The following is a 20,013-nucleotide window of genomic DNA, read 5'->3' as shown; positions in this document are numbered from 1 at the left end:
GAAGGCGTGCAGAGGGGCGGAGCCGCCTCCTTTCTTCCCGGGCAGCCAGCCAAAAGACTTCCTGTTTGTGGACACAGCGCTGTAACCTGTTGCAGTGAACTCTGAGCATCAAGTGGTGAGCCTGGGGGTCTATCTCTCTCTCTCTCTCTCGCTCGATAGGGATCCCTAGCAGGTAACACTGAGGGGCTTTTGTGGCGCTGGGGGTCTGGAAAAAAAAAAAAAAAAAGTTTTTTATTTAAGTTTGGATTGAAGTTTCCGGGTAGTTACTGGAATAATCATGGACCCTGCCACACAAGTACCCCCACCTGTTTCCCTCAAGGGGGCCACGGGACTCGCCGGTGCACAGAGTATGGATGCATTTACAGCAGTTTTGGAGTCTATGGTGGCTCGGGTGGAGGCGGCCTGTCAGGGACGGGGGTCAAGAAAGCGACCCCCGCCTACCCCTATAATATCTGACACCTCTGACTCAGATTCAGAGATGGTCACTGCAGCTGCAGGTCCCTCTGCAAGGGCTGTTATCTCAGGTAAAGCTCCCTCAGACAGTGAGGAGGACGTTCATTCTTCCGCCATAATTCAGGAAGAAGCATTGGTGGACGCACTAGTTGTGGCGGTGCGGGAAACCTTAAGACTTGAGGTTTTACCGGCAGAGGCAACTGAAACAGAGATTCCCTTTGGTACTAACAAGCCCATCAAAACGGTGAAGGTTTTTCCTGTACCCAAGTGTTTTGGTAATAAAATTAAAGGAGAATGGGAGCATTCTAAGCGTACCTTTTACTATTTCCAAGCGTATTGCTAGACGCTATCCGTTTGAGGAATCCCTCATTAAGAAATGGACGGTACCACCAGTGGTGGATCCACCTATTTCCAGGCTGAATAAAGCCACGGTTATCCCAGTGGAGGACACTTCGTCCTCTAAGGATCCGGTGGATCGAAAGATGGAAGCAGAGTCCCGTACTATCTTCTCCCTGATAGGGTCAGCATTTAGACCAGTAATTGTTATTGGTCTAGTTTCCCAGACACTAACGGAATGGGCGAGATTGGTACGCCAAGACCTTAGGGGAAAAGATATTCCCCAGGGAACATCTGATTTGATGGAACAGATTATACAAGGGCTACAGTTTGTCTGTGACGCAGCCTTGGATACTACTCCCCTATTAGGGCATGCATCTATGTCAGCGGTAATCCTCAGACGTGTGCTGTGGTTAAAATGCTGGTCAGCTGACCTAGGTTCCAAAAAGACCTTGACGAATCTCCCTTTTCAGGGGAATCGCCTATTTGGGGCCACCCTAGATGAAATCATTAAAGATGCCACTGGGGGCAAGAGCACTTTCTTGCCACAGGCTGCTAAAGCTAAGGGACCTCGCAACAAGCGAGGACCTTTCTTTACCGCCCATAAAGGGTTCGCAGTCCCGGCTGGAACAAGCGGGAAAGGCAAGACTCCTCCAGGAGGGTTCAAGAAAGGCTGGTCGGACAAACCGAGGACCGACTCAGCCAAACCCGAAGCAAAGGATTACACAGCCTGAAGGTGCGCCCCCACCCGGTTTGAGGGTGGGGGGACGTTTTCACCGGTATTCAGGACATTAGATCTAGCATCGACTACTACTACCGGTGCGATTCTTCCCTTCCAACATTTAAGTGCTACAGGGAGCGGTAGTCACCGTTCCCTGAACAGATCTTTTTCTTTACCTTTTCCTAAGATTAGTCTCAATTCCCCACAGGAATCGGATCTGGTTGACCAGACAGACCAAGAAGCCTCTAGCCGGGTGACTTCGGTCCCTGAGATTCAACCAGGAGAGATCACCGTTCCTGATAGGAATCAGGTGTCAGATAAATGTGTGGGAACAGAGAACGACCAGACCTTCTCGGATGGTCGGGGCCAGATAGCTCTAGGGACGCCTGGTTCAAATCCCGTCAGTGCCAGTGGTCCTAGAAATTCTAGGCTGGCCTCGCCAAGCCGGCCTGGCCGACTTGGACTTGCTAGTCGCGGACGTTCCGTGGGAACTGCGTCTCAGGGAGTATCTGCGGTCTCGAGGACCAATCTACCATTGTGCTTTACAGTCGCTGGTTTTAATGGCCTGGCCATTGAGACCCAAGTACTGAAGGACAGAGGGTTGTCAGCTTCAGTCATTCCTACCCTTATTAAAGCAAGGAAAGCGACTTCCAGCAGAGTCTATTATCACACATGGAAGACTTATATTGCGTGGTGCGAATCTTTAGGATTTCCTCCACGTACCTATTCGGTGACTCGAATATTGGCCTTTTTGCAAAAAGGGGTTGAGCAGAAGCTAGCCTTGAGCACCATCAAGGGTCAAGTTTCAGCATTAGCAATCTTCTTTCAGAAACCTTTAGCTACCAAGTCCTTGGTGCGGAATTTCATCCAGGGGGTGCGGCACCTGGCTCCACCAGTCCGTGCGCCCTTACCGCCCTGGGATCTTAATTTGGTTTTGTCGGTTCTACAGAAACCTCCTTTTGAAAACATCAGGGAGATTCCCTTGCTTACTTTATCCCAGAAGGTGGCCTTCTTGGTGGCTACCACTTCTGCACGCAGGGTGTCAGAACTGGCTGCTTTATCATGCCAGTCCCCATACTTGGTGATTCATAGGGATAAGGTAGTTCTTCATCCTAAGCCATCCTTTCTTCCAAAGGTGGTTTCAGATTTTCATCTTAATGAAGATATTGTACTACCTTCCTTGTGTCCTCAGCCCAATCATCATCGGGAACATGCGTTGCATTCCTTGGATGTGGTTCGGGCAATCAGTGTATACCTGAAGGCTACGGAATCGTTCCGTAAGACGGATTCACTTTTTGTGATCACGGATGGCCCCAGAAAGGGGTTGCCTGCATCTGCCGCGACTATTGCCAAATGGATTAGACAGACGGTGGTACAGGCTTATTCTATTAAGGGTCAGAGTCCTCCGTTCCCTGTTAGGGTGCACTCCACTCGAGCGCTCAGTACTTCCTGGGCCTTTCGCCATCAGGCGTCAGTGGTCCAGGTATGTAAGGCAGCCACCTGGTCGTCGGTACATACCTTTACAAAATTTTATAAAATTGATGTGATGGCATCGGCGGATGCCTCATTTGGCCACAAGGTTTTGCAGGCCGCAATTTGAGGAGACCGGTGGTCTACCTCGAGGGTTTTTTTTCTGTTTGAAAATTTTTTTTTTGTTGAGTCTCATCATTAAGGATGAGCATTGTAAACTTCTAGTTGGCACCGGTTGGGCCTTCTAGATTTGGATTTGATTTCCATTTTCCCACCCCTCATTTGTGATACTGCTCTGGGACGTCCCGAAGGTGCTGTATCACCGAGGACTACGTCTGTCAATGAGCGATAGAGAAAAATGGATTTTTGTAAAATCTTACCGTAAAATCCTTTTCTCTTAGCTCATTGACAGACGTAGTACCCGCCCCTCTGTTTTTGAGTTGGGTTGGGTTAAATTCTCTAAACACTGCTTTTGTGACATAACTGATTTGCTGAGGCAGAGAGAGAGAGGATATACCCTCGGGGACTGCCCCTAGGGTGTGGCCAGAGCATTTTATTTCCTGTCTAGTCCTACTCCTGTGGAGGCAACATAACCCGAAGGTGCTGTATCACCGAGGACTACGTCTGTCAATGAGCTAAGAGAAAAGGATTTTACGGTAAGATTTTACAAAAATCAATTTTTTACGTGAGTGTAACCATTGTCTGAAGCTTTTAATAAATATTTAACTTACAGAATTACACTATGTTGGATTTATTTCTCCTCCCCCTCTGCATAATACTTTGTATTCCACCGTCCTGAGAAATACCATAGAAAAATTGGAAGAACAGGTTGGATAAATACTGACAGAGCATGATTATTTTTTTTATTTTTTATTCAAAAACATTTATTGCATATACCTCACAAATATTTTTAAGGGAATTAAGCAATTTTGTTTGCTTGCATTTGAAATTTTTGGATAGTCGGCTGAATATTTACACTGACTTGCACTATTTTCCAATAAGCTGGTCATTTTTTTAGATTGCAATTTATTATATCTACCTCACAAATATTTTTCAGGAAACTGAATTATTTTTTATTTGCACTTTACTGGATAGTTGGCGGGAAAATTTACATTGATTTGCACTTTATAGATATTTCCCAGGAGGCTGGTCATTTTTTCTGGTTGCACTTTATTATGAAAAAGTTGAATGGTTTTTGCTGCACATAGATATTGTTTCATATAGGTTTATTGGTAATCAGTTTTAGCTGCTTTGGTGGTATTAAAATTAACAGGTGCACTAGATGGGCAACAATAAGACAACCCCCAAAACAGGAATGATTTTACAGTTGGAGGCCACTGGCATTTTTTTTTCCTACTCATTTTTTCTGACTGTTTTTCACTAGTTTTGTTTTTGGCTAGGGTCAGTGTCCCCACTGGTAGCATGAGGCGATACCTGGACCCTATAGAGGTTGCACAGGCAGTCCAGTAACTCCAGGATGGCACATCAATATGTGCGGTTGCCAGAAGGTTTGCTGTGTCTCAAGAGCATGGAGGAGATTCCAGGAGACATGCATTTACCCTAGGAGAGCTGGATGGGGCTGTAGAAGGTCCTTAACCCATCAGCAGGACTGGTATCTGCTCCTTTGTGCTTGGAACAGGAATAAGCACTACCATAGCCCTACAAAATGACCTCCAGCAGGCCACTGGTGTGAATGTCTCTGACCAAACAATCAGAAACCGACTTCATGAGGGTGGCCTGAGGGCCTGATCTCCTTTAGTGGGCCCTGTGTTCACTGTCCGACACCGTGGAGCTTTATTGGCATTTGCCATTGAACACCAGAATTGACAGGTCCACCACTGGTGCCCGGTGCTTTTCAAAGATGAGAGCAGGTTCACCCTGAGCTCAAGTAACAGACATGAAAGGGTCTGGAGAAGCTGTGCAGAATGTTATGTTGCCTTTAACATAGTTCAGCACGACCGATTTGGTGGTGGGTCAGTGATGGTCTGGGGGGAGGCATATCCATGGATGGACGCACAGACCTCTGCAGGCTAGACAATGGCTCCCTGACTGCCATTAGAAATTGGGATGAAATCCTTGGACCCATTGTCAAATCCTATGCTGGTGCAGTGGGTCCTGGATTCCTCCTGATGCACGACAATGCCCGGCCTTATGTGGCGAGAGTATGCAGCCAGTTCCTAGATAATGAATTTATACCATTGAATGGCCCCCACGCTCGCCTCTGAACTAAATCCAATAGAACACCTCTGGGACATTGTTTCGGTCCATCTGACACCGCCAGGTTGCACCACAGTCTGTTTAGGAGCTCATTGATACCCTGGTCCAGATCTAGGAGGAAATACCCCAGGACACCATCTGGTGTCTCAGTAAGAGCATGCCCTGACGTTGGAATGCATACAAACTACTGAGTACCGTTTTGAGTTGCTGCAATGAAATTTCAGCAAAATGTACTAGTCCAAAATAACGGGGTGGGCAACTACATGGCAGATGAGGTTTAATGTTGAAAAATGTAAAGTAATGCACTTGGGGGCCAGAAACCAGAAAGCAAGCTACTCACTAGGGGGGGAACCTCTGGGTGAGTCTAGGATGGAAAGGGACCTGGGGGTACTGGTAGACAACAGGCTTGGCAGTGGCATGCAATGCCAAGCCGCTGCAAGCAAAGCCAACAGAATACTGGGATGTATAAAAAAGGGGATTCACTCCAGAAATAAAGAGATTATTCTCCCGCTCTACAAGACTCTGGTCCGGCCACATTTGGAGTATGCTGTCCAGTTCTGGGCACCGGTCCTCAGGAAGGATGTGCTGGAATTGGAAAGAGTCCAGAGAAGGGCAACAAAAATAATTAGGGGAATGGAGGACATCAGCTATGAGGAAAGACTACAAGCACTGAACTTATTCTCTCTGGAGAAGAGACGATTGAGGGGGGATATGATATCAATGTACAAATACTGTACTGGCGACCCTAGCATAAGGAACAAACTATTCAGAGAGAGGAGATACAATAAGACATGTGGCCATTCACTAAAACTAGAGGAAAGGCGGTTTAACCTTAAAATGCGTAAGGGGATCTTCACTGTAAGAGCGGTAAGGATGTGGAATTCTCTTCCACAAGCAGTCGTATCAGCTGGGAGCATTGATAGTTTCAAAAAACTATTAGATGGGCACCTTGGAGACCACAACATACAGGGGTACACAATGTACGGTTAAAAGCAAACACACACACATCATAGGTTGAACTGGATGGACTGATGTCTTTTTTCAACCTCACTAACTATGTAACTATAACTATGTAGCCTGCGGCTAATTTTTTCACTTTGTGTCTTTGAGTTCAACCCTTTGTCGGTTGACCATTTCTAATTTCCATCAAACGATGTGGCATTCTTTTGTCCCGAACACATTACCCAGTCCATATCAGTATAGATATCCAGCATGATATTTTCTCCATTGAGATCTGATGTGTTTTCAAAGTGTTCCCTAATTTTTTTTTGAGCAGTGTGTGTGTGTATATATATATATATATATATATATATATATATATATATATATATACATTTATATATATATGTGTGTGTGTGTGTGTATGTATAATTTTGACAAAACATATAGACTACTAGGTAACCCATCACATATACTCTACTTTCTGATAATCTTATAGGATGAAGATGCAGACCCACAGCAGAGTGGTAGAAGTGTTCTTTCTGACAAAATGGTTCATCCTGCTGCTGAACGTTTGGATTTAGCTATGTCTGTCCTTTTTGCGTATATCAAAGAAAGCTGTTTTCCAAGCGGTAAGTTTTTTTTTCTGCTATAGATTATATTAAAATAGCTGTAGTTAAGTGAATCTTTTTCTCTATCGTTCATTGACGAACGCAGTCTCTGATCCTCATTTCAGTAGGGTTAAGCTGCCGCCTACAGGAGTAGGACACTAGGCAGAAAAAAGTTCTGGCTACGCCTATGGGCAGTCCCAGGGGGTATACCCTCTCTCTTCCTGCTATAGGATGTCAGTTTTAATCTGCCTAGTCAGGAGTAAGGACCTAGTTCCTTGCTGGGATCTGTGGTCCTGGCAAAGTTTTTTTTTAGATAATTTTTTTTTAGTTTGTTTTTCTCCGGATTTTTTACTGTGAGATCTACAAGCAACTATGCTGGATCTGGGCAACATGCTGGATGTATAGATCCAGTGGTCATCCCAGCCAGCCAACAAGCGTGTGCAGACTTTAGCTGTGCGCTGGGTTGGCTGCGACATAGTCTACTGGACGGTGACTGACCCTGCAAGTTAAACGTCTTGCCAGGTTGCATACGACCGGGTCTAGGCCTGAGTCCCAGCATTCCTATCGGCGGAGAGGGGTTCTGTCAGGAGATGGCACCCACCTGTTCCGGTATGGTGAGCAAATGTTCCCCCCTCTTCCCCTGGTGGATTTTGGGGTGGACGCGGGCCCTCCCTGGAACGGTCGGACCCTCACAATCCCAGGTTCCCCTCTGTCCTGTCGTGCACCCCCCCTCACTACTGGGGATATTATGTCGTGGGTGACTACTCCCGGGGGCTGAATCTGAGTTTTCAGGCCGCAGGGGGGTGCGCCGCTGGTGACAGACTGACGAACGATCGTGCTGGGGGGTTCTACCTGTCACCCCAGGGCCTACCTTTCAATCGATCCCGTTCAGGAGGCTGGGGGGTCCCCATGAGGGTCCTCAGTAGCTCCACAGGACGTGCAGGGCCGCCATTTTCTTGTAGCCCATGTGCTCTGCATGAAGCGACGGCCATCTTGGTACACCCAGCGCCATTTTTTCCGCTGGATTTTTCTGATAGAGAATCACTGAATGGGAGTTCCTGGAGCCATTTTTGTGGGTGGAGCCCCTTCCTATACCCTGAGTGCTGATCTTCTGATCTTTCTTTCTGGATCAAGATCGCTGCTGACACGTGCTGTGCAGACGTTCTGGGCCTCCTGGTGCATTTTGGTGTAGGGTGGTGAGTCTGGGGGGTCTCTCTCTGCTGGGGTCCCCAGTGCACGCTGCCTGACCTCTTAGGGGCGCTGTAGCGCAGTGGGACAATTTTGAAAAAAAAAAATGTTTTTCAACTTTGCCGGTTTCCGGACCTGTGGCTCTCCCGAATACAAGACAAATGGGTTCAAGGGGTCATATGGTCCGGTTACATAGTAGGTGAGGTTGAATAAAGACAATAGTCCATCTAATTCAACCTGTGTAGGTTTATGTGGGCGTAATCATCTCTCATACCCCTGAATGTTCTGATTCTTGAGATGTACGTCTAAGAGTCTTTTGAAAGCCACCATACTTCCCACAGAAACCACCTCTTGTGGTAGAGAATTCCACAATTTTGTAGCCCTAACAGTAAAGAACCCCCCACGTTGCATTGTATGCCCTCTAGTCCTCATGCAATCCTTTTGACTAAATAGCTTTTTTTCTATGCTGAGATTACCATTGAGATATTTATAAATTGCTATCATGTCCCCTCTCAGGCGTCTCTTCTCCAGGGAGAATAAATCAAGCGATTGCAGACGCTCTTCATAATTAATGTCCTCTAATCCCCTAATTAGTTTAGTTGCCCTTCTCTGGACTCTCTCCAGCTCCAACACATCCCTCCTGAGGACCGGCAACCAGAACTGGACAGAATACTCCAGATGTGGTTGGACCAGAGTTTTATAAAGTGGAAGGATTATAGCTTTATCTCTGTTATACATCCCTTTCTTTATGCATGCTAATATTCTACTGGCTTTGGCAGCTGCCGCTTGACATTGCATGCTATTGCTTAGTCTATCCTCTACCAGGATTCCCAGATCTTTCTCCATTTTTGATTCCCCCAAAGGTTCCCCCCCTCAAGTGTATTGTGCTTTTATGTTTTTAGTCCCCAAGTGCAAAACCTTACACTTCTCCACATTAAAACCTCATTTGCCATGTCGTTGCCCACTCTGTTATTTTGTTCAGGTCATTCTGTAGGATATCTGCTTCATGCTGTGCAGTTATTGCCCTACTGAATTTTGTGTCATCTGCAAAAACTGATATAGAGCTACTGATCCCTTCCTCAATGCTGTTTATGAATAAATTGAACAAGGTTGGTCCCAGGACTGAGCCTTGGGGGACCCCACTTACCACCTCAGACCAGTCTGAGTATGCGCTGTTTATTACCACCCTTTGGACACGCCCTTTTAGCCAGTTCCGTATCCAAGAGCAGACCTTGCGGTCGATGCCTTCAGACCTTATTTTATAAATGAAGCGTTTGTGGGGAACTGTATCAAACACCTTAGCGAAATCCAGGTACACCACAGGCACTGGTCTCCCCCTATCTAGCTAACAGCTCACCTCCTCATAGAATTTTAAGAGATTGGTTTGACAAGAGTGCCCATTTGTAAACCCATGCTGATTACTGCTGATGATGATGTTGTCTTTAGCAAACTTTACGATATAGTCCCTTATCATCCCCTCCAGAAGTTTACATACTATCGATGTCAGACAGGCCTATAATTTCCCGGGACATGCCTCTGCCCTTTTTTGAATATCGGTATCACGTTCGCTTTCCTTCAATCCCCTGGTACATTTACTGTCATAATACTGTCAGCAAAGATCAGGAACAGTGGCCTAGATAAAACCTTACTACGTTCTTTGAGTACTCTCGGATGTACGCCGTCCGGGCCTGGTGATTTATTTGTGTTAATTTTATCCAGCCTTTCCCTAATTTCACCCTCTGTTAGCCATAGCGGCAAGTCCTGTGTATTACTACTAACCATATAGTCATAGTCCTGTCTTTACTCCTACTCTGGTTATGCAGACTACGTTGATATGGGTTGTTTTATGCTGAGCCAACTCCAAAGACACCATATAAATGCTGGGCAGTATAACACGCATATACGATTTTGTTGTGCAGACTGCTGTTCACTTTTTCTATACATACCATTGTTTTACACCTTAAACCTTTTTATATTACTACAGTAAGACTGATGTCTGTGATTTGTAACGAGGGGGGAGCGGTGCTGACCCCAGGTTCTGTGATCGCCCCCCCACTTACACTGATGTGATTTGTTACTACCGCATATCACTAATAAGTGTCATTGCTGAGATTTTGTAACCCTACATGTTCAAATGGACCTGTGTATGCTTTGATATGACATTATCCTCCTTCTCACTCCTTGTAAATCTCTTTTTATGTTTTTTCAATAAAATAAGATTGAACTAACCATATAGTCGTGTACCCCTCCTTTTCCTGAGTAAAGACTGACGAGAAAAAGGCGTTCAGCACCGTTGCCTTTTTTAGTGTCCTCTGTAACCATCCTCCCATCATCGTTAATTATGTGTGCAATATATTCTGCCCTAGTTTTTTTGCTTTTTATATATTTAAATAATTTCTTTGGGTTATTTTTACTATCCCCGCTATTTGTCTCTCAAAGTTGATTTTAGTCATTTTGATTTCGTATTTACTTTTCTTATTTGCCTCCTTGTATTGCTTGAAAGTCGATACTGTGTCCTCTGATTTATATTTCTTGATGGCCATTTTTTTCCCCTTAAGTTTTTTAACATTACGGTTTAGCCAGCCAGGTTTGGCCTTGTCTCTTCTAAATGTATTTCCCATAGGAATTCACTGCGAGATGCATTTGTTTAATATGTTCCTAAAGTATTCCCATTTTTCCTCTGTGGTCAGTGTTCCTAGGGTTTGGTCCCAGTTTACCCTTTCAATAATGGAGCACAATTTGGGAAAGTTTGCCCTTCTGAAGTTTAGGGTTCTTAATTTCCCCACTTGCCTTGTTATATTATTTACACTAAATGTGATAATCCTGTGATCACTAGAGCCCAGGTTGTCCTGGACTCCTACCTCCGAGATTAGGTCTGGGTCATTAGTGATCAATAGATCCAGGACTGCATTTTCTCTAGTAGGAGAATCCACCCACTGAGACATGTAGTTGTCCTGTAAGGTTTCCATGAATAGAGCCTTCTGTGAGTGTGTATTCCCTCTCTTCCCAGTCAATGTCGGGATAATCGAATTCCCCCAATATGATGACTGATCCCAGTTTTGCCACTTTTCCCAACAGTGATATAAATTCCAGCTCTACCTCCTCCCTTTGGTTGGGTGGCCTATAGCAAACCCCCACAATTACTTTTCTCTTTTCTTCTTCCCTGTGGAGTTCTACCCACATGGATTCTAATTCCATACTCATCCCTTCCGTAATATCACTCCTCTCTATCACCTTTACTTTATTCTTGACATAGAGACATACCCATCCCCCTCTTTTTCCTACCCTGTCCTTTTCCGGTACACCGAATACCCTTGGATATTGGCCAGCCAGTCATGTGAGGGGTCGAACCAAGTTTCCGTTATTCCCACAAGGTCTATGTCCTCATGTACTAACATTTCCAACTCATCCATTTTATTAGCTAGGCTCCTTGCATTAGCGTATACCCCTCTCAGTTTTGTGTAAGTTGATAGTGAATGGTGATTATTTTTATTCCTCTTTGGTCTGAGGTTTTCCCGCACAGACCCCCCAAGTGACGTTATGGAACTGCTGTCGCTGCTGACTCTAATACTGCTTTCTGTCCTTTGCTCCCTCCTGACTGACTCTCCTTCTGAGCCCTCCCCCCCATCTCCTAGTTTAAAAGCCCCTCCAACTTGTTGGCCATCTTTCTCCCCAAAAGAGCTGTACCATTCCCATTAAGGTGCAGCCCATCCTTACTAAAGAGCCGGTAGCAGACTGAGAAGTCAGCCCAGTTCTCCAGGAACCCAAACCCCTCCTTCCTCAGCCACTTGTTAAGTTCCCTAATCTCCTTCTGCCTCTCTGGTGTGGCTCGAGGTACCGGCTTTTCAGAGAAAACCACCTTGGAGGTCCAATTCCTCAATCTATTCCTTAAGTCCCTGAAATCGTTCTTTAGGATCCTCCACCTTCCTCTTACTTGGTCATTAGTGCCCACATGCACCATGACCACTGGGTCATCCCCAGCCCGCCCAATAATCTGTCTACCCGATCCACGATGTGCCGAACTCGAACGGCCGGGAAACAACATACTGTTCGGCTACCGCGATCTTTTCGACAGATTGCCCTCTCTGTCCTCTTGATGATTGAGTCCCCCACTACCACAACCTGTCTAACCTTTCCTGAATCTCGGCCCCCCTTCTTCCTGGAGCCGCCACTCCCCCGGCAGCTGGGGGAGGGCGCCTGCTCCAGCACTGCCACCCCTGAGCTGATATCCCCATCAACCTGCAACTTGGCAAATTTGTTAGGGTGTACCAACTCAGGACTGGCCTCCCTGGCACTCATCCCTCTACCCTTCCTTTTTTTTTAAATCAAGAGAAAAAAGTTTATTGAGAAATCGCACATAGAAACAAATATTGCAACAAACAGATTGGATCAAAAGCACATCTACCACTAAAGGCACAGAATCGTAGACAGATCTCCGCAACAGAGCCAGTATACAACATGAATCAAAGAACAGCCTGAACCAAAAAAGAAAAAAAAACATAACGCAAGGCAACAGTCCCTGAACCCAGATCAAAGTCATTCCCCCCAATCTAACCTCCAACGGTCTACCCACCCCCAGCAATTAGAGTAACAGATGGTCTAGGATCAGATCCGTGGGAGCCATCCCCGGAGAGCTCAACCAGACTCCCCAGACTTTCCGGAATTTGGCAGGGGCACCCCTATGCAAGTAAATGTATTTCTCCAGGCGAAGAGTGGCGCCCAGTTGCTCCAGCCAGAGTCTATATGTAGGAGGTTCCTTATCAATCCAGCGCCTAAGAATAAGTAGTCGGGCTTGAAACAGAGCTCGCGCCGCTGCCTCCCGTAAGTAGCGGTCATCTATAATGTGATCCAGTATACCCAAGAGGCAGTGCTTGGGATCCAAAGGAATCACCAAGCCCAGAACTCTATTTATAGTGGAGGTCACTGACGTTCAATACCGGTGTAATTTCGGGCATCTCCATAGTAAGTGTATAAGGTCCCCCACATCCCTCTCACATCTATTGCACATATTGTCCGGGCGGAGACCCATAGCATGTAACTTCGCCGGGGTATGATGTACTCATAACAGGATATATATAATTGGGACACCTGATGGGGAAACATTGAGTGAACATATTCTGACTGACTCCAAGGCCTCCTCCCATTGCTCAGCGGGTACCTCCCCCACATCCCCGCTCCATTGGTCACACGCCTTACACGGATATCTGTCTAAGTATGAACCCAATAAGGCTGCACAACAAGCTGATATAAAGCCCTTAGTAGAGGTATATTGCTCCAGAAGGAAAAATACCGGTATGGAGGACAAGCTGGAGTGGGACAAGGAAGATTGAGCCCGGTATGCATGCCGAAGCTGCAGGTAATAGTATTTCATTTTATGTGGCAAGGAAAACCGAAGTTGCAATTGCTCGAAGGGCAGTAGCTCCCCATTGAGCAGGATGTGTTTAAGATGGGACACCCCATACGTCAGCCACCTACCAGTCTGATCCAGCTTGTCCAGCTCAGGGTAAGAACGATTATGCCAAATGGGACTATAAGAAGTGTATCCGGTAACCAGTTGTAGCTGTTTGGCCTTATCCCAGATCTTCTGAAGAAGTCTATAGGTAGGGTAGAGTTTATTGGATTTAGCAAAAAGTTGAGCCTCCAGCCCCTCAGGAATGCCAGTGGCACCCGTAAAATACCCCATCAGATTCAGAGCCGGACCGCCCGCCGTCCCAGCCATCGCCCCAACCAGGTGCTGCAGCTGAGAGGCTAAATAATACATCCAGGGATTAGGGAGAGAAAGGCCCCCCCAAATCCCTAGGCTTCTGTAGTTGCTCAATCCGGATCCGGGCCGCCCGCCCCCGCCATATAAGAGTCCTAAATAACGTGTTGACCACCCTGAATATTTTCAGCGTGATAACCACTGGGGAGTTGTGCAAGAAATACAAGAGCTGCGGCATCAGAACCATCTTAACCAGGTTCACCCGTCCCGCAACCGATAACCACAGCTTGTCCCAGACCTTAATCGTATCACAAAACCGAGCAAGGAGCGGGTGCACATTCAAGCTACAGTAGTGGAGCGGATCCGCAGAAATCACCACCCCCAAATATTTAAAGTTAGCTACCACAGGGACTGGACAGAGCGTACCCAGGAGAGGATCCACCGGTTTATCCAGCGGCAGTAAGGCCGACTTGGACCAATTGATAGTGAGGCCAGAAAATCGGCCAAACTCCGTTATGGTGGCCATGGTAGCTTGCAAGGAAGCCCCCGAGTCCCCAAGCATCAGGAGCATGTCGTCCGCATATAGCAGAATCTTCTCCTGAAGGGGGCCGAAGTGAAACCCATCTATGGTGTCTTGTGATCGAATGGTAGCTGTAAGCGGCTCAATAGCCAGCGTGAACAGGAGCGGGGATAGTGGACATCCCTGTCTGGTGCCCCTCCCCAAGTAAAAGTGCTCAGATATTCTGCCACCCTCCCTGATGGAAGCCTGCGGACGGTAATAAAGCAGTTTCACCCAGGAGATAAATAGAGGGCCAAACCCAAACTTTTCCAACACTGCCCATAAATAGTCCCATTTGACGCTGTTGAACGCTTTGTTAGCATCTAACGATAACACTCTGTCCCCCTCATTATCCGCCGGTGTTTACATGGCTACAAACAAGCGGCGAAGATTGATTGCGGTGGACCTATTCGGCATAAACCCCGCCTGGTCCTCGTGGACAATATGTGCAATAATGGTATTAACCCTCCTAGCCAAAACCTTTGCAAGTATTTTTAAGTCAGTTTGAAGGAGAGAGATAGGTCTATAAGAACCCGGGTCGGATGCGGGTTTACCTGGCTTTAGTAATAGAACAATACTGGCCTTAGTCATGGAGTCCGGCAGAGCTCCAACCTCTCTTGCCGCATTGAAGACCTTCAGCAGCTCCGGTACAAGCACCTCAGAGTATTGCTGATACATTTCGACCGGGAGACCATCATCACCAGGGGCCTTGGAACCCGGAAAGAGAGCAGCCGCCTCTCTCAGCTCGTCCTCGGTGATGGGGGCCTCCAGATCTGCGCTCTGATGCTCCGTCAGCCTCGGCAGAGTGATTGCATCCAAATACCGCCGAAGATCTGCCGGTGCGTATCAATTCAGTCATAATAGTATCAGGCGTGTTGGCCACTCGGCCCCCTACCAATTTGAGGGCCCCAATGGGGGGAGCTGAGGGGCGCACCCCCACAGCTTTAGACTGTACCTCTCCCACCCACACCTTCTGCACAGATAGCCATGCATCCCTCGTAACATCCGAAGGGTTGGCAATATACTCCTCCTCCAACTCATGGGTGCGCTGAGCCAATAGCTCCTCAAAATGTTTAGAGGCATTTTGCACTTTTTTAATGTTAGCAATCAAAATGCCCCGAAGGAAGCACCTAAAGGCATCCCACCGTGCAAGAGAATCAGGAAATCGGATATTATCCAAAAAATAACGGGTGATTTCAGCGGAGATATTAGCATCTAGTGGAAAAAGCTTCAGCCAGAAAGCATTCAGGCGCCAAGGGGCCCTACGCAAACCGGTCTGAGGCCGTACAGTAAGCCAGACCACCAACGGTGAGTGGTCCGAAATCCCCCGCAAAGCATATTCCACCCGTTACACCAACGCGAGCGCAGCCACCGTGCCCACGCATAGATCGATATGGGAGAGGGAGGAATGGGTCTTAGAAAAGCAGGAAAATTGGACCTCGTCAGGGTGGCGCAATCGCCATATATCCATCCAGCCCAAATCCCCCAGAAAACGCGAGAGGGCAGTACCCCTAGCGGAAACCATCCGGGGAGCAGGTGGATGTCTATCACTGGCAGGATCCAATATCCCATTAAAATCACCAAGCACAAAAAGGGGTACTTCCGCCTTATCAGCGGTAAACAGGAGAAATTCACGGAGCACCTGAGAAGAGAACGGAGGAGGAATATAAACCACCGCTAAAGCACATACAACCTGAAATAATTTACAATGCAGAAATACAAAACGTCCCTCAGGATCCACCCTCACCCCCAACTCCTCGAAGGCAAGGGCCCTATGCACCAAAACACTCACCCCCCTGGAATAAGAAGAGTGAGTGGAGTGGTAACCCCGACCCACCCAGGAGTATCCCAGACACCCCACAGATTCCTCTACCAGGTGAGTCTCCTGCAGTCCTATGATAGCTGGATGATACTTGTGCAGTTGAGAAGCTATCATGGCCCTCTTCTGAGGACAACCAAGACCCCGCACATTCCACGAGACTATAGGTAGTCCAGCCATGCAGTAACAAATCTTGCGAATCAGGTACCAGCCACAGAAGCCGACACCCAGGGCAGGGAACCGTATGGCAGCAGAGTCGAATGGAGCCAATGCTTTCGAGAAGTCCACAGCCAAGATACTGTCCAGTCCAACGGTGTGTGTGCGAGTCCTCAAAGAAAAAGAAAAAAAGAACATGGTCCAATGGGACAAGGCACAACGGTGCCTCATCATAGCACAGGAGGCGGGAAAAAGAACCAGTCAGTCCACCGGGGGCGTCAACCCCACAAACCAGTGGTGGCCCGCCAGCCTGTTGTGCGCAACTGCGCAAACTGCACTGTGTAATCCGGGTACGATGCATTCGCCAGCACTCCAGCGAGAAAAGTAGCATGCAATGTATGGAGCACAGCTGTGACAGTACAACAAGGATATGAGCCCCGGCCGGGGGTCCAAACTGGGAAAAATGCAGAGTCCACATTAAGATGCCCCTCACCGGGATCGGCCCGTTGGCGTTGACGGAGGGAGGGCTCATGTATGTCCAGCCAACTCGCAGCGTCAGAGGCAGTATCGAAAAAGTGCACCCTACCCTCCGCAGTGACCCGGAGACGGGCTGGGTACAGCATGGCATAGATCAGCCCGATGCGTCGGAGACGTTGCTTGACATCGGCGAACTTGGCCCGCTGCTTTTGGACTTCCGCAGAGAAGTCCGGATAGAAGGAAACCCTGGCCCCGTTGAACTTAATCTCCGCCTTTTCTCTGGCCAGCCGTAGCACCTTCTCCCTGTCCCTATAGTGTAGTAACTTTGCTAATATGGGTCTGGGAGCGTTACCAGGCAGTGCTCTGGTGGGGACCCGATGGGCCCTTTCCACCGCAAACATAGGTGAGAAGGATTCCTTGCCAAATACATCACATAGCCAAGATTCAATAAATTCGGTAGGATCCCTGCCCTCGACCTTCTCAGGAAGTCCCACAATGCGCACATTGTTGCGCCGCAATCTATTTTCGATATCATCAGTCTTGTCTTTATTGATCTGTGCCTGTCTCGCAGTAGATCTGGACTCAGTAATCAGTGCCGGCAGCTGGTCTTCCAGGTCACTAATACGGCTTTCTGCAGCAGTAGTGCGTTCACGGATCTTTTGTAGGTCCTGGCGAAGGAGAGCCACCTCTTCAGTGAGACTCCCCAGCCGGTCCTTAACAGTATTCACAGAGGCAGTACAGTTGTGCACGGCATGAAGTATTTGGCTAAGTGTAGGCTGTGTCCCCTCCGTCACCCCCTCGTCGGTGTCCAGGTCCCAGTTGGTCAATGGGGGCTGCGCAGCTGTCCACAGTCCCCAGCATCCTGATCCCGAAGTTCCGACAGTTTTTTAGCATATAGCAATATGTCCCCAGCGGCTTCCTTACCTGCTGGGAGGAGTCGTTTTAGGCTTCACCGCAGCCTCCTTCGGCCGCTCGGGGCCACGCAGGACACGCTGCGGGGTCGCCAGGCCAGCGCCATCTTGGGGGGATGCCGACACTGTGCTGTCCTCCTTGGATTTCCTGCCGCGGGTCATAATGGGATTACCGCGGATACGACAGGGACACACGGGTGCTGGTACACCAGGTTCCAGGTACGGTAAGCAGGTCTGACAAGGAAGGCAGCTGAGGAGAGGAGAGGGAGATGCAGCCTGCTGGATGGAGGTATGGCAGCGCTTGGGGCCTGTGCAGGAGATGAAGCAGGGTCGAGCCCAGGGATGGCAGAGGGTCAGAGGAGGCAGGATGCGGGTCGGGGTGTGTAGAGGGCCAAAGAGATGTACCCAGCCGCTTACCGGAGCCCCGCTCGGCGCCGCCGCGATCGGCCGCCTGCCGCAGGAAAGTCCGCGGCTTCGGCCAGTGACTAGGCCGCCATCCGGACCGTCAAGATACAGGGTCCCCCCCCGAAAAATAAAAGCAGGAGTCCGTGGCAGGGATGTGGGAGAAGCCCCTGGAGGCAGAGTAGAGGCCGTGGGCGAGATTTAGAGACAGGATGGCAGAAGATTACAATCCAGGGAAACAGAGCGCGGCCCGCGACCCTCCGGAACCTCCGTTTCCAGGCACACCACAGTAAACAAAAGGCACCAGGGCAAGCAGGGGGACCCCCTGAGGATAGTCAGTCCATTAATTAGGGCAATCCGGCCGGGGAAAGGATGAAATTAAAGGATCAAGAGCGGGAGCTCCGTGAGGTAGGTCTACTCACATGCCCGGTCCGGCCACGCCCCCCCCTCTACCCTTCCTAACGGTCACCCAACTGCCTACCTCTAATGCCCCTGCCAGCGCCTGATGGGTAACGTCCAAGCTCCTTTCCAGGTTGTTGATACGACGCAGTGTTGCCAAGATGTTCTCTAGATCCAGGATCTGGGCTTCCAGATAAACAAGTCGCACACATCCTGCACAGCAGTATTCGCCCTTGATTGGTTCATCAAGGAACGCATACATGGAGCAAGAAGTGCACTGAGTGGCATCCCCAATCCTGTCGGACATTATTACCCTCTCTACTCTATGGGGATAATTAGTAACGACCTGCTATTCCTTATCTACACTACCTCTATCTCCCCTGGTACTAAACCTGAGGTACTCACCAGTCGCTAAGATACTCACCAGTCGCTAATATACTTACCAGTCCTCCCGGGTACTCAGTCGCAGAGCACAGTCAGTCAGTCAGTCGCAGAGCTCGGTCGGTCGCAGAGCACGAACAGTCGCAGAGCCGCTCTGTCACAGGTCCCTTGAGTCCTCTGTACCCGCACCCGGCTTCCTTTTGCGGCTTCCCCGGGCGTGTCACCCGCGGCTCTCCTCCACACACAGCTCTCTCCCCCCGCCTTGCTTGCAGCTGCTGCTGCTGCCTCGCACACTGGAACGCTCTCCACCTCCTCTGCTTCCGGGAACGCCTCCTCAATATCCTCGAAAGTGGATCAAGATCAAGTTTCGATCCATCCCGCGGGTGAGATTGCTCCCTTCCAATGTGCGACTGTTCCCGGATCGCTTGCAGGCTCTTATTGGGGCAGTTCTGGATCCGGTACAACAGGGAGTCATAGTTCCGGTTCCATATGCGGAACGTTTTCAGGGCTTTTATTCAAACCTGTTTATAGCCCCCAGGAAGGAGGGCAAGATGCATCCAATCCTGGACCTCAAGTTCAAAAATTCAAGATGGAATCAGTTTGCACGGTGGTGGCTTACCTACAGCAGGGGGATTTCCTGGCCTCCATAGACATCAAAGATGCCTGCCTTCACATCCCAATATGTGCAGGTCACCAACGGTTTCTCCGTTTTGCCGTGGGAGAGGATCACTATAAGTTTGTGGCATTACCCATTGGTCTTGCCTCTGCTCCTCGGGTCTTCACAAAGGTGTTGGCAATGGTCCTGGCGCTGTTGTGACAGCTGGGGATATGGGTTACCTGGACGATCTGCTTCTCCGTGCGGATGACAAATTTGGAGATCACCATGAGCGCGCTGGAGGAGTTCCGGTGCGTTCTGAACCTTCAGAAGTTGTCCCTGGTCCCTTCAATGAGACTGGACTATCCGGGCCTGTCGTTGGACTCGTCCTCCGCCAGGGTATTCCTTCCTCCAGGAAAACTCCAAAAACTCCAGACCGCGGTTCAGCTGTTGCTGTCCAGTGAATAGTCGTCCCTTCGGATCTGTATGAGAGTTCTGGGACTGATGGTGTCGTCCTTCGAGGTGGTCCCCTTTGCTCAATTCCACATGAAGATCCTCCAGAATTAAATCCTTCTCAAATGAAACAAGGATCCAACTTCCCTGGACAATCAGATCCAGCTGAGCCAGGTGACCAGGGGGTCCCTGATTTGGTGGCTTCAGTTCCCGATGCTCAAGCAA

The 20,013-nt window shown here is 48.7% G+C and overlaps 1 protein-coding gene across 3 annotated transcripts in view; it reads left to right on the top strand.

Moving 5' to 3' along the window:
• The window catches only part of RRN3 (RRN3 homolog, RNA polymerase I transcription factor), a 1,162,251-nt gene that overhangs the window by 849,230 nt on the left and 293,008 nt on the right, over nt 1-20,013 (top strand). For all 3 annotated transcript variants that reach the window (XM_082260368.1, XM_082260367.1, XM_082260369.1), the window contains exon 10: nt 6,636-6,768. In XM_082260368.1, coding sequence (XP_082116494.1) covers nt 6,636-6,768 — 133 coding nt within the window. The remainder of the gene's footprint in view (nt 1-6,635; nt 6,769-20,013) is intronic.

This window comes from Pelophylax lessonae, assembly GCF_965119305.1.
Source record: "Pelophylax lessonae genome assembly, chromosome: 6".
NCBI classification, from domain to species: Eukaryota; Metazoa; Chordata; class Amphibia; order Anura; family Ranidae; genus Pelophylax; species Pelophylax lessonae.
The sequence above is the reverse complement of the archived record's forward strand: the minus strand, read 5'-3'. Positions and strand labels throughout refer to the sequence as shown.